Genomic DNA, 12,983 nt, shown 5'->3' on the forward strand with positions numbered 1-12,983 from the left:
ACCATAGACAGCCACGTGTGGCACGCAGCCAGGTGCCCTGGGATTGGCCTGGGCCGGTCCGGTCGCCAGACCCCTTCTCGGGGCTAGGCGTGCCTCCACGGCAGGACCCGGTGAGGGACCCTGCCACGGGCGATCAGGGGGTCGGAACTTGTGGGGGGACGAAGGGAAGCAGAGCTAACCCTGCGACCGCCCCAGCCGCGTCCCGGGGAAGCCCCGGGGCGATTGACGAACGAGCGACCCTCAGACAGCCCGGGGGCCGCGAGATGCGTTCAAAGTGTCGATGATCAATGTGTCCTGCAATTCACACAAATTCTAGCAGCTAGCTGCATTCTCCATAGACGCGCGAGCTGAGTGATCCACCACCAAGAGTCACAGGCAACTTTTCGAAAACGTTCGCCCACCTGCGGGTGCAGGAGAGGCGGGAGGAAGGCGATGCTGTCCATCTGCCGTCCGCACAACTAGACAGCCCGGGCGCCCTGTTAAAGGCTTCCCCTCTGGGAGTCAGACTGCATCGTTGGGAAAGAAAAAACATTACCAGGTGCATGGCCCGGGAGTCCCCCCTCTCCCACCCACCTGCGGGGAGGGAGGGGGCTCCCGGAGGGACAGGAGCAGGCAGCCCCCAGTCCCTCCCGTAGTAACCGGGAGGGACCACGCAAGTCTTCAAACCCCTCAGCCCAGCCGCACGGGACCAGGTCGAACCGGGTACCTGGCAACGAGGGAGGGTCGCTCCACCTGCACGTCAGCCTTCCGACGTTGGGCAGCCACGAGCCATTCCGGCGGGCTGGCTTTTTTTCAGCCCACCCCAACCTTGCCCAGGTCAGAGGCAGCTCCCCATCCCACACGCCTCCCACTGAGAGGAGTTGGGGTTCCCTCGCAGTCCATCGGCCCCTTCTCTTCCAGCCCCACCCTGCCTCACCAGAAGGGCCACTCTTCGGTCGCCCAGATCCCGGTGGAGCCGGGACATGGGCGCCAGAGAGCCCAGCCGGCTGCAGGGCCTTTCTAGAGGAGGTGTTACCAGCCTGATGATGCACTGCCATTCTGTTCCCCCCCACCGCGGGGGTCATGCCGGGTGAGCTTGGGTTCCATCTTGGGAGGGCCTACCGCCGTGACCCTCCCAGAGAGGGACAGGGGGCGCCCCCTGTCCCGGTCCCTTGCGTGTCGGTCTGGTCTGCTGGCTTAGCGTCCCTGCCTCATGCCGGGGCAAGCAAACTCGGAGAAAAACGACCATCGGGAAGGGGCTAAGAGGCAGGTGCGTACACGGGCCCCTGGAGGCCCCGGCGGGGCAGGCCCGGGTGCTGCCTTCCCCCGTCTCAGCATCACCGCACCTCCTGGAGCTGAGAGGCAGGCGCGGACCCAGGCCCCTTGGAGGCCCCGGCGGGCAGGCCCGGTTGCTGCCTTCCCCTGTCTCAGAATCCACACGGAGGTCTGACTGACGCTCTCCCTACTAATCCGGAGGAGAATTACCCCCCTTTCTTGTAATCCGTGCACACAAGGTGACAGAGGGGACCCAAAGTACGAATGTGCCCCGACGTCCTGGAGCCCTTACTGGGATCGGGAAGGCAAATGAGCCCTCATCGGGACTTCCAGGGCGGCCCGGCCATCTGGTCGCCCCATTGAAAAGCATGGCGTGCGACCAGATGGCCGAGGGGGAAATGGTGCGACCAGATGGCTTGGACCAAAATGACGCCCATCTGCCCGCCCTGAGCCTTCGCCGTAGGGCTCCCACCTGCCCTCGCAGGGCTCGGGGGGATGCGCTTCACATGGGTTCAGAGACCCCGGCTTGGCCTCAGGCACGGGGAGGCCTGCAGGTGCTCTCGGGCCTCCGGGGAAGTACTGCCCGAACCGATGAAGCCTGTCCCGGGCACTTTGCCACGGCGCGGGCCGGTCGGAGGGAGCCCCGGAGGGTGGGGAGGTGTTGTCCGGGCATAGCCCATCTGGTCCCCGGTAAAGAACCGGCAGCCCGGGAGGGGTGTTCCGGCATTCTCTGACCCTACTAATCCGGAGGAAAGCTAACTCTCTTTCTGGGAACCCGTACACGCCGCGAGACTCAGGCGGACCCTGGGCACGAACGTGCCCGACCTCCGGAGCCCTGGCTGGGATCCGGGAGGCGAATGAGCCCTCATTGGGACTTCCAGGGCAGCCCGGCCATCTGGTCGCCCCATTGGAAAGCATTGCGTGCGACCAGATGGCCGAGGGGAAAGGTGCGACCAGATGGCCGGGACCAGAAGGACTCCCATGTGCCCGCGCCGAGCCTTCGTGGTAGGGCTCCCGCCTGCCCACGCAGGGCTCGGGGGCTCTGCTTTCCGGGGGGCTTGGGGACCCCGGCTGGGCAACAGGCACGGGGAGGACTGCCGGAGCTCTCGGGCCCAGACGCTGGGGGAGAACTGCCCAAAACCCATGGAGCCCGTCCCGGGCACTTTGCCACGCCGTGGGCTAGAGGAGGGAGCCCCCGGACCGAGGGGAGGTGTTGTCCGGGCATAGCCCATCTGGTCACCGGCAAAGAACCGCCAGCCCGGGAGGCGTGTCCCGGCGTACCCTGCCCCTAGTAATCCGGAGGAAAGCTGCCCCTCTTTCTGGGAACCTGTACACACCGCGAGACTCAGGGGACCCTAGGCCCGGATGTGCCCGACCTTCTGGAACCCTGGCTGGGATCAGGCAGGCAAATGAGCCCCCATCGGTACTTCCAGGGCAGCCCGGCCATCTGGTCGCCCCATTGGAAAGCATTGCGTGCGACCAGATGGCCTAGGGGAAAGGTGCAACCAGACGGCCGGGACTGAAAGGACGCACATCTGCCTGCTCCGAGCCGAGCCATAGCGGTAGGGCTCCTGCCTGCCTTGCAGGGATCCGGGGCTCTGCACCAGGGACCCTTGTCCCAGGCAGATGGACACTTGGCAGGATGGGGTCTCCCACACCCCAGGCCCTGACTGAAACCCAGGCCCCGGGGCCAGTCCCTGCTTCTCAACCGAGCCAGGCCGGTGAGATCAGGGAGCCTGCCCGGGCACGAGGGACCCCTGCTCGGGCACACAGACCCTCCGGACGTGCGCTCGTTTTCCACACATTTTTTCCATAATTCCGCGTAGTGGCGTTACGCCATTTCCACCCAGCCCTACGCCTAATGAGAGGTATTCTCTTTTTCACAGGACGGCTTCAGTGGTCCAGGTCCTTACATACAATTTGTTTCCTTCACTCCTCACCTTTTTGCTTGTAACATACTTTTGTGCACGTTATTTTCAGTTGTCTGATGGATCGTGCATTATATGGTCTTTTTGAGTATTTCTACTGCACACCCCACAAGCCAAAACCACCTGTTGGTGTGAAGCACCCATTAGGAAAAGAGACCTTTTCTATTGTCTCACTTCACAGCACAGCTGTCGGCAGACAATTGTGTGAGCATCACTAGAGGGGCTTTGCTCCTCCCATATGTTGGGAGCCAGGAGTACATATTTTGATTGGACAGAAGTTGTGCGCTTTCACAAAAAATGCTTCCTCTCCTCACAGCTGAGGTCATTTTGTATATTTTTCCAGCTGGCTGAGATTAAACTTTCAGGGCAGCAGGCATGACATGGTAATGATATAAAAGTGTTTTACATAACTAGATAGTTAATTGTGTTTGCCTTTCTCTGGCAGCAGCACAGATGGGAGGAGGGCAGTCATTAACCTAATGGATTTTTAGGTCTGGCTTGACAGTGCAACTGCACCTAACCTTTTAACCTACACTAGTATTATTTTACAGTTCTTTGCGTTCACACAAATATTTATTAATTCCTTCGCTATTTTTTTGTCCTGCTTCACATTACCATACAGCCTTCCTTTGAAGCCATACCTGTGGACAATGCCAGTGCTTGTATTTTATTTGCTTTGCTGGCCTATTGCTAGTTGAACAATAGGATTTTAAGACTTCTCTGGGGTTAAACAATAAGAAAAGGGCAGTTCCAGACTTTTGTAATGGTAAAACCCGTCAGTCATCCTCGACCTACAGATTTGGAGGACACATATTTTCGAAAGCAGAAACAGCTACATACATCTTTTCTGCTAGGTTTACAAGCTTGAAGTTTGCTGCGTACGTTTCCAGAATCTTCTTTAGGTAAATGCTGATTTGGATGCCACTCATCCCCATTCAAGCCATTTAATCAGAGTTGTTGCTGATTTAATGGATTATACCCGGGACAAGGAGTGACTTTTTTGTTTATAGAAATTGTTCTTTTGATGAGCTTGTGTACGACAGCTGGGTAGTTGATGTTCTCTCCTTTCAATTATAGGGGCCCTGAGGACACTTGTTTTGAATGCGGCGTTTTCCCTGCAATTCTCAGCTTTCCGTTGGACTATCCACTGAGCCCTCCTAAAATGAGATTTACATGTGAGATGTTTCATCCAAACAGTAAGTACCAAATCACACATACCTTGCATATGTTTCTTTTTTATTGATGTAAAAGTCATGGCTGTCAATTTTAATCCTGAGTGGAGCTTGCGTTTCGAATCTGGACATACAACTGTATGTCATTGAAGGAGGAGGCTCACAATATCAATGGAGTGTGGACTGCATGCTCTTTTTATTTTTATACGTTTGGACTGATACTCGCGGAAAATGAACCTGCTGTCTTTATCAAGTTGTCCAATCGAAATTACTTTTACTTAACTAGACACATAAGACAGATAGAAACAATCATCCATGTTTACTGTCTGCTTGAACCTCTATTGGGTGTAGTGGAGTTTGCTTATTGACTGCTATTCATATTGGGTTTGAAAATATGGCAGTTCACTAATAATATCCTTCGATGTACACCTTCATCTGATCCAGACTTAGGGCCAGATCTAGAGTTCAGCAGGCAGTATTCTGTCCGTCAGTATTCTGTCTTTCAGGGCAGCAGAGAACATTACATCCACCACCCTGACCGACTATCGTCAGCTAAATGTAGAGATCACAACTACCTCAGCAGTTATCTTTGTACTTTAACAGGAAATGCCATCATGGCCAGGTACTAAAAGTTTGGTAGAGGACCACTGTTTTGGCAGCAGACCATCAAACTTTACCAAACCTTTAGTTTTTCCTAAACAAACTCCTAAAGTGGTTGTTTGTTACTGAAAAACAAAAAAAACGAATAAGCCCCCACACCCAGGGATTTTCTTTTCCCCGGAATGTATGTATGCGGGGGGCATTATTTTCTTTTTTTTGTCCCTATCACCTAGGCTTAATCTAGCAGTGATGGAAAATAAATAAACAAAAAGGACATCATACCCTAAATAAGGTGGGTGTTGTAAAGCGTTTCCTCCAACAGACCCTAGTTTTTTGGCTGTCAAAGGACGCTTTCCCTTGCCCAAGCCAATGGTTGCTCTGTTGATGGAGTAGGTCTAAGTAGGGTGGGCGGACAGTCATTTTGGAGGACAGGGTACTCCATTGAGTTTGTAAAGGAGTATCCTGTCCGCAAAACTAGAAACTACCCCGTAGTCCTTTGCTCCATGCTGAAAAGTAAATATGACATACTTTACTATTTACCACCCTTCCTTCAATTGTAAGAAATCCTTCCACATCAACAGTTCGGCACGTCAAGCTCCTAGATAAGAGATCCAGAGGGAGATCTGTAATTAGTTAAGATTTCCTCTGACCTGCCTTTGGTCAGGAGCTCGCTCCCCCACGTGCACAGCACCACCTAGCTGTGCCCGTGTCCCTGACCCCCGCCCACGCTGCTGTTCGCGCGTTCGAGGCCCTCCTCCACCCGCAGGCACCCGCCCGCGCCTCATCCCTGGTGTCCAGTGGGCTGCTGGTAAGCGTTCCTAGACTCGTGTATTTGTGCCTTGTTTTGGTTGTGCCTTGTTTTATTGTGCTTTGCTTTTACTGTGCTGCTATTGCGATAGTTTTTCATTTTGTGCCTTTAGTGCCATTTTCGCCCCTTGTGTGCTCCCCTTGCCGGCTCTTCCTGAGCCGCTCTCAGCCTTCCCACCGCTGCGTCCCTGCCTCCCCGCCCCCCTAGCGCCCCCATTCGCTTTTCCCCTCCCGCCTCCCAGCTGCTCCTCCTTCCCTCCTCCCTTCTTAATGGCGGTCGCTGCGTCACCCACCACCCACGCTTGCAACCTGGGCTTCATATTGGACTCCACTCTAAGCATGACTCAGCAGGTCGACGCAATCTCCTCCTCCTGCTACAACATTCTCTGCATGCTCAGCAAGATCTTCAAGTGGATCCCCGTCAAGACCAAGAAAACCGTCACCCACGCCCTGGTCAGCAGCAGATTGGATTACGGCAACACCCTATATGCAGGAACAACGGCCAAGCTACAAACCAAGCTACAACGTATCCAGAACGCATACGCCCGCCTCATCCTTGACGTCCCACGCCGCAACCACATCTCCCCCATCTCAGAGACCCACACTGGCTACCTGTACCGAAAAGGATCACCTTCAAGCTCCTGACCCACGCACACAAGGCTCTCTACAACACCGCTCCAGCCTACCTCAACGACAGACTTTCCTTCCACGCTCCCACACGCCATCTCCGCTCCGCCAACCATGCTCTTGCCACCATCCCCCGCACCACCGCCGGCGGAAGATCCTTCTCACACCTCGCCGCCAAAACCTGGAACTCTCTACCACTCCAGCTACGCCAGACCCAGGACCTCCTAACTTTCAGGAAACGCCTCAAAACATGGCTTTTCGACCAGTAGCATCCCCTCCCCCCAGCGCCTCGAGACCCTAACGGGTGAATAGTGCGCTTTATAAGTATATTGATTGACTGATTGATTGATTGAAGATTTAATCAGTTGTCATGCTGATCAATGTTAACGATCGATCATCCAGTCTTTCGTTGACAGTGCATGCTTTTTTACACTTCTTTATCATGAACATTTTCTCAAATAAAAAAAAAAGAATGTAATTTTTTGTTGTTGATGAGGATTCCTTAAAATATAGAAAGCACAGTTGGAAGTTTGCTCAAGAGGTTCTGTAGGGAGGAGTCAAGATAGATATCTGGAACTGTCAAAGGCTGTAAAATTAACCCATACCTGACGCACCCAAGAAAATTGAATTGTAGCAATGGGGATTTTTAGAGTGTTGCAGAACAGGATATGTTTATAAACAGTGACAGAATGCACACCTAAATGTTAAACAGTCCGTTTTTAGGTCTCGCCTACGCAGGAAAAAGACCTTTAGCCATCGCTTCACTTTTGCAGGCAAAAACGTGCACGTGTTGCATTGCTTTGAATGGCAACGCGTGCACGTTTGGCGATTCCCTTGCGGGAGCGAGCTTTCAAACCATGTGTTAATTACAAACATATGGTTCCTGCTCGCTCCCGCAAGGGAAACAGGCGCAGGCCCCCTCCTCTCTCTCTCCTCCCCCTGCTGCCTCCTCGTCTTTTTTCTTTCCCTTCAGCGCGAGGTGCGCGCGCTTGTTTCATTTTGCAGCTGTTTATCCTGCTTAGTGAAGTATCTGACTAACATAGACGTAGCTGGCAGCTATGAAAGGAACAAGTACTCATAAGTAACCGAATACTGTGTGACGTCAGTGCGAGCATATTTTTATGGAAGGGCCGATTACACAGGAAAAGTGAGTCTCGGCAGCTCTCTGCTGCAGACTAGAGAGATTCTGAGTAGGAAGAAAGGTCAGTAAAAATGGCAATTTTGGTCACTGTGAGGCTCTAAAATGCGGTTATTCAACATGAGGCACAATGCACTTGACATTTTGCCATTACCGAGCATTGTGCTTGCGAGCCTCCAATCATGGGACCATACTGTCACAGAGACTCCAAAGCAGTGCTTTGCTACACCATGCCTCTTTTGGGGGTAAATGCCGGAGCGGTGCTGTTGCAGAGAGTTGCACTCACAAGCCTCTAGTCATGGGTCCAGTTTCTGATTCAGAGGCCCCTAAGTAGTGATTTGTTGCATATTGCCACCTCACTCCTGCGGGAACACTGAACGTTGGACAAGACAAGACCTGACTGCCCTGGCTGGAGCCTTGATTTATGTGGTGGGTAACAACGCTGCTGCCTCTGACGAGAGCCCTTCACAAATGTGCCTGATGCTCCTGAGTTGTCTGGGGCCCTAGGGTATAACAGGGTTCTCGCTGGACTCACCATCCATTTTAGGGTTCTCTTTATCCCCTTCCAAACACGAGGGCCTCACTTCTAAGATCGTTACAACAAACAAATGATGGACGGAATGCTGACAATGCAGACATTCTCCCCCAGTCAAGAGATCTGGGTTAAATCCATCGTTCTTTTGCCCACTACACCACCCCAGTTTAGACATGGCCATATGCAAATCAGTCTTGACCCTGTGCCTCATGGGAACAGTCCAGCCCGAACTGCCAAGCCATGTCTTCCCTGGACCGGAATCAAGCATCCTAGGACCGGTTTCTGGCTATCAGCCGTCATCAGCCAGGATAGCTTGACTCCAGTGGTTTAGTGAGCACGGGTCCCACGTCTGGGAATACCCATCCCACTTAGGGCGAAAAGCGTTACAACAAACAAATGATGGACGGAATGCTGACAATGCAGACATTCTCCCCCAGTCAAGAGATCTGGGTTAAATCCATCGTTCTTTTGCCCACTACACCACCCCAGTTTAGACATGGCCATATGCAAATCAGTCTTGACCCTGTGCCTCATGGGAACAGTCCAGCCCGAACTGCCAAGCCATGTCTTCCCTGGACCGGAATCAAGCATCCTAGGACCGGTTTCTGGCTATCAGCCGTCATCAGCCAGGATAGCTTGACTCCAGTGGTGTAGTGAGCACGGGTCCCACGTCTGGGAATACCCATCCCACTTAGGGCGAAAAGCGTTACAACAAACAAATGATGGACGGAATGCTGACAATGCAGACATTCTCCCCTAGTCAAGAGATCTGGGTTAAATCCATCGTTCTTTTGCCCACTACACCACCCCAGTTTAGACATGGCCATATGCAAATCAGTCTTGACCCTGTGCCTCATGGGAACAGTCCAGCCCGAACTGCCAAGCCATGTCTTCCCTGGACCGGTCCAGGGAAGACATGTAATATCCAACTGTAATGCCACCCTTTCCATCAATAACAATGGCACCATACTCATTCAATCCTCTGATCACAATCTGGAACTTTTCAGTGATCTCTTCTACCTCAAGCACTCACTTGACACGACCACTCCTCTCCCGCCACCTTTATAAACCTCTCTGATTCCTCCCCTTCTAATAACCTCCTTTCCCCTACCCACCTCTGTCCCCTTTCTCCTCGCTCCCCCTGGTTGCACACACCTAACCACGGACCCTACCACTGTCCCACACACCCCATCCCCCACTGACAACACCAATGCTCCCCCACCTCTTCACCAATCTGACATCACCACCTCCCACCCACTTAGCACCCCCCCACACCAACAGGACCAACTCATCCTCCACCTCTCCTCTACCAACCACTACCAAGCTTCCAGCCTCTCTGCTATTATTCTTCACTCCTATACCTCCCCCAACCAAGAACTTCCTATAAACCTCCTCACTGACTCTAAGCTCAGCACTATACAGGCCAAGCTACAATTGAGTCGAGCTGACATTCTCTTACTGGAGCACAAATGGTCCTCATACCTAACACACCTCCAGTACAACAACTCCCTAATCTCCAACTACCACTCTGAATCTATCCCTGCTTATACAGAAATCTCACTCCTTCACTGGAGATCCACACCCAACTTTAACCACTCCTCTCGACCTAATAGACTAATCAGACTGCTTTCAACCGATGATATACTCTCTCTTCTCAACTCTTACAACCCTGCTCCTGTAGTCCACACTCTTCCCACCACACAAATTTAAACTATTAATACCCACACTATCAAGACATCCTACCCCAGCACCAGGGGTTTATTACTAAAATAAACCTCACAGCAAATGCGCACTACTAAACTACTGCTCAGCCGTGAAACATGCGGCCAACATAGCTGAGCTCATATTCAATTCTGACCTTCACATTCTCTTGTTCACTGTATCCTGGCTGAACAAATTATCTACTCCTATCCGGGACACCCTTGTCTCCCCTCAGCCCCCACCCTCCGTCCTGACATCTTTAGACTAGACCGCGTGGGATGTTGCCTAGCCTGTATATTCAGATCCTCACTCTCTAGGAAATAATCACACAATGCACCTCTGCCCTCTTGTGAATACCTCAGGATAGACATCACCACTACTAACAATTCAAGGTGCTCCCTCCACACATTTTATCACCCACCAGGAGAAAACCACACATTCATTCAACAGACCATGGAGATTTTCACCAGCAACAATGAAGAGCACAACTACCACATTTTCCTTGGCAATTTCAATATCCACTGGAACAATTCCAATGACCCTCTCATGAATGTTTTTTTAAATCTTTTCTCCAGAACCTCAACCTTATCTAAGCCTGCAACGACCTGACCCATAACAAAGGAGCCACCCTAGACCGAATTATTGCTAAAGACAACACCATACAAATCGAATCCACTTTTCATGCAATTGGACTGACCACTATTGCTTCATCTTCTTCCTCAAAAAAAAAAAAAGGCTATCACTTCAATGGGCCAACCAACGAAAGCCAAACACTGGGTCCGAGACACCCACAACATTGACTCACACACTATTACGACTCTCAGCAACAACATCCTGCTCCCACCCTTTGCCATGAATATCGTCCATGACCTCACTGATCATTAATTCAACTCCATGACCAAAATCCTGGATACCTGGCCCCCAAACAACTATTCCTATAGGAAAGTGCCCCTTTTTGTATGGTTACTCCCCACTTCTTGCCTGATACTTGATGTACTTCGACTTGATGTGCCCTGGGTACCTGCCAATCAGGTTCCCAGGGCCTGCATTCTTTCACCAAAACTGTACCTTTTTACCCCCAATTGGCACATCTCTGGCCACAGGTAAGCCCCTTGTAACAGGTACCATGGGTACCAAGGGCACCAGGGAAGGCCTCGAAGGGCTGCAGCACCTATTGTGCCACCCTTAGAAACCCTACACCATTGCAGGCTGCGTGTTTGGTGCAGAGAAAAGTGAAGAGTCGACATGGCATACATCCGTGCGTGCCATGCCTGCAATCCACTGTGTGTGGCCCAGTCAAGTCACCCCTCCAGCAGGGCCCACTAAACCACATGTGAGGGTACAGTTGCATGATCACTGTACCCCTACAGTGTCTAAGTCCATTCCTAGGCATTGTAACTGCATTAAAGCCATAATGGGTATATGGTCTGGGAGTTGGTCCTTACGAACACAGCTCCTTAATGGCTTTCCTGAAACCTGGGAAGTTTGGCAGCAGACCCACACTGATGCCAGTGTGGGATTTCGTGTAAAATGCACTCAGAGGAAATCTTAGAGATGCCCCCTGAAAAACGATCAGCCCGGGTGTGGTTCCCGAATGGTTGCCTGCCATTTGCCACCACCAGACAGGGTTTTTAGACCCCTGGGTAGATGGCTTCCGCTCTCTGGGTCCAGGAACAAAGCCCATCCTGGGCAGAGAAGTCCTACCTCCTCCCCCAGGATGAGCTGGGTCCATAAAGGCCTGCTGCCATTGTAAGCTGTCTCTGCCTTTTGCTGTCCCCAGCAACTGGCTCCCACCGGTTCTGACCCCCACTTTGGGCAGGATAATCGTTGGGAAAACCAAGTTAGGAGGAGAGGTATGCCCACCTTTCCCAACCCCAACCCTCAAATGGGGGAAGCGTGGTGAAGATGAGGGGACCCAGCCAATTAGAGAGAGGCTCATGCCTCCCTCCCACTGAAGGGGGGCATATTAGGGGCTGCACTCACCCCATGGCAGGGACCTAATGGTCCCGACCTTTACACCCCTGTAAACGCCCCTAAATTTAGTATGTAGGGGCGACACTGAACCTTGCCTCCTCACATTCAAGGAAGAAAGGAGGACTGAAGAGCTGTGCTGACCCATGAATAAGAGGACACCAACTGCTTTGGCCCCAGCCCTAACGGCCTGTCCCGACTCCGACCTGCCTTCAGCTAAACCCTGGTGTGTTTAGCAGCCAACAGCCACCCAGAACTCGGAAGGACCTACCCTGCCTTCATCTCAAAGATTCTGTCTCCTGTGAACATTGAATTTGCTCAACCAAAGACTCCAACACAGAACCCGGATCCAGGCGGCTCCGGCGTTCTGCATCCAACGCCCACGGCCCGAGGTTGAGTGGCCCAACACCATGTGGAGGTCTCCCCAGTGATCCCTGACCTAGCTCGAGCTTTAAGCCGATGCCTGCAGCCTCATCCTGAGGGGTCACTCCGACCACAACCTGAGCTGATAAAAAGATCCCACGCCTAAAGACACCCCTGCACCTGACGCCTCATGGCCTGGGGTGGCAAACTAATTGTGTCTAGGCATATCCGAAAACTCCAACTCACCTCTATTGCCGGTGGTCTTCCTCAGGAAGCCCCCTTGACCGAGCCTGCGGAATATTTTTCGACCTGGAGATCTCATTTGCAAACAGGGCTCCTGATGTCTTCTTGGCACTCTGCCTCTGTGCTGTTGGTGGTTCAGCTCCTGTGCTGATTGTTGCCCCTGCAGTGCTGATCCTAACCCCAGGAGCTTTGCTTCAACAGCAGAGTGGCCTGCTCGTAAGCAGCCCCTGACCGAAGGCCCCTAAGCCCTATTGGCTAACATTGGGTCCCTGCATCATGAACCCGGCCGCCCACGTGCTGCTGTTGGTGCAGTTTGAGTGCCTACCGGAATCTTGGGGAACCTTGGCTATTCTTGCAGGTCGTTTAGTTACCTGCAAACCGATAACCTTCTTTCCTCCCATAGGAACCAATGTTATTAGTTTTGTTCCAAAAATGTTTTGTGTTGAACTGACACTTTGTATGAAAACCAAAGTAACTTTATTTGACTCACAAACGGTCGTATTTGTCTGTATTTTGTAATACCCATTGAGTGATATCTAGGCATATCACCCAAAGTAGTCAAAGTAACTGAAAAGTAATCTCCTAGTAATCAAAAGTAATTTCTATGTATTCAAAACTGTTTTAGAAGAAAATACGAACCTGTA

At 52.2% G+C, this 12,983-nt stretch overlaps 1 protein-coding gene and 1 pseudogene across 1 annotated transcript in view; one reads left to right on the plus strand and one right to left on the minus strand.

Annotated features, from left to right (window-relative positions):
* Window positions 1-12,983, plus strand: part of UBE2G2 (ubiquitin conjugating enzyme E2 G2) — a 369,248-nt gene that overhangs the window by 247,718 nt on the left and 108,547 nt on the right. The window contains exon 4 of the mRNA XM_085648640.1: window positions 4,260-4,378. Within this exon, the coding sequence (XP_085504766.1) occupies window positions 4,260-4,378 (119 nt within the window). The remainder of the gene's footprint in view (window positions 1-4,259; window positions 4,379-12,983) is intronic.
* LOC146857913 (5.8S ribosomal RNA) lies at window positions 218-371 on the minus strand (annotated as a pseudogene).

This window comes from Triturus cristatus, chromosome 3_2, assembly GCF_964204655.1.
Source record: "Triturus cristatus chromosome 3_2, aTriCri1.1, whole genome shotgun sequence".
NCBI lineage: Eukaryota > Metazoa > Chordata > Amphibia > Caudata > Salamandridae > Triturus > Triturus cristatus.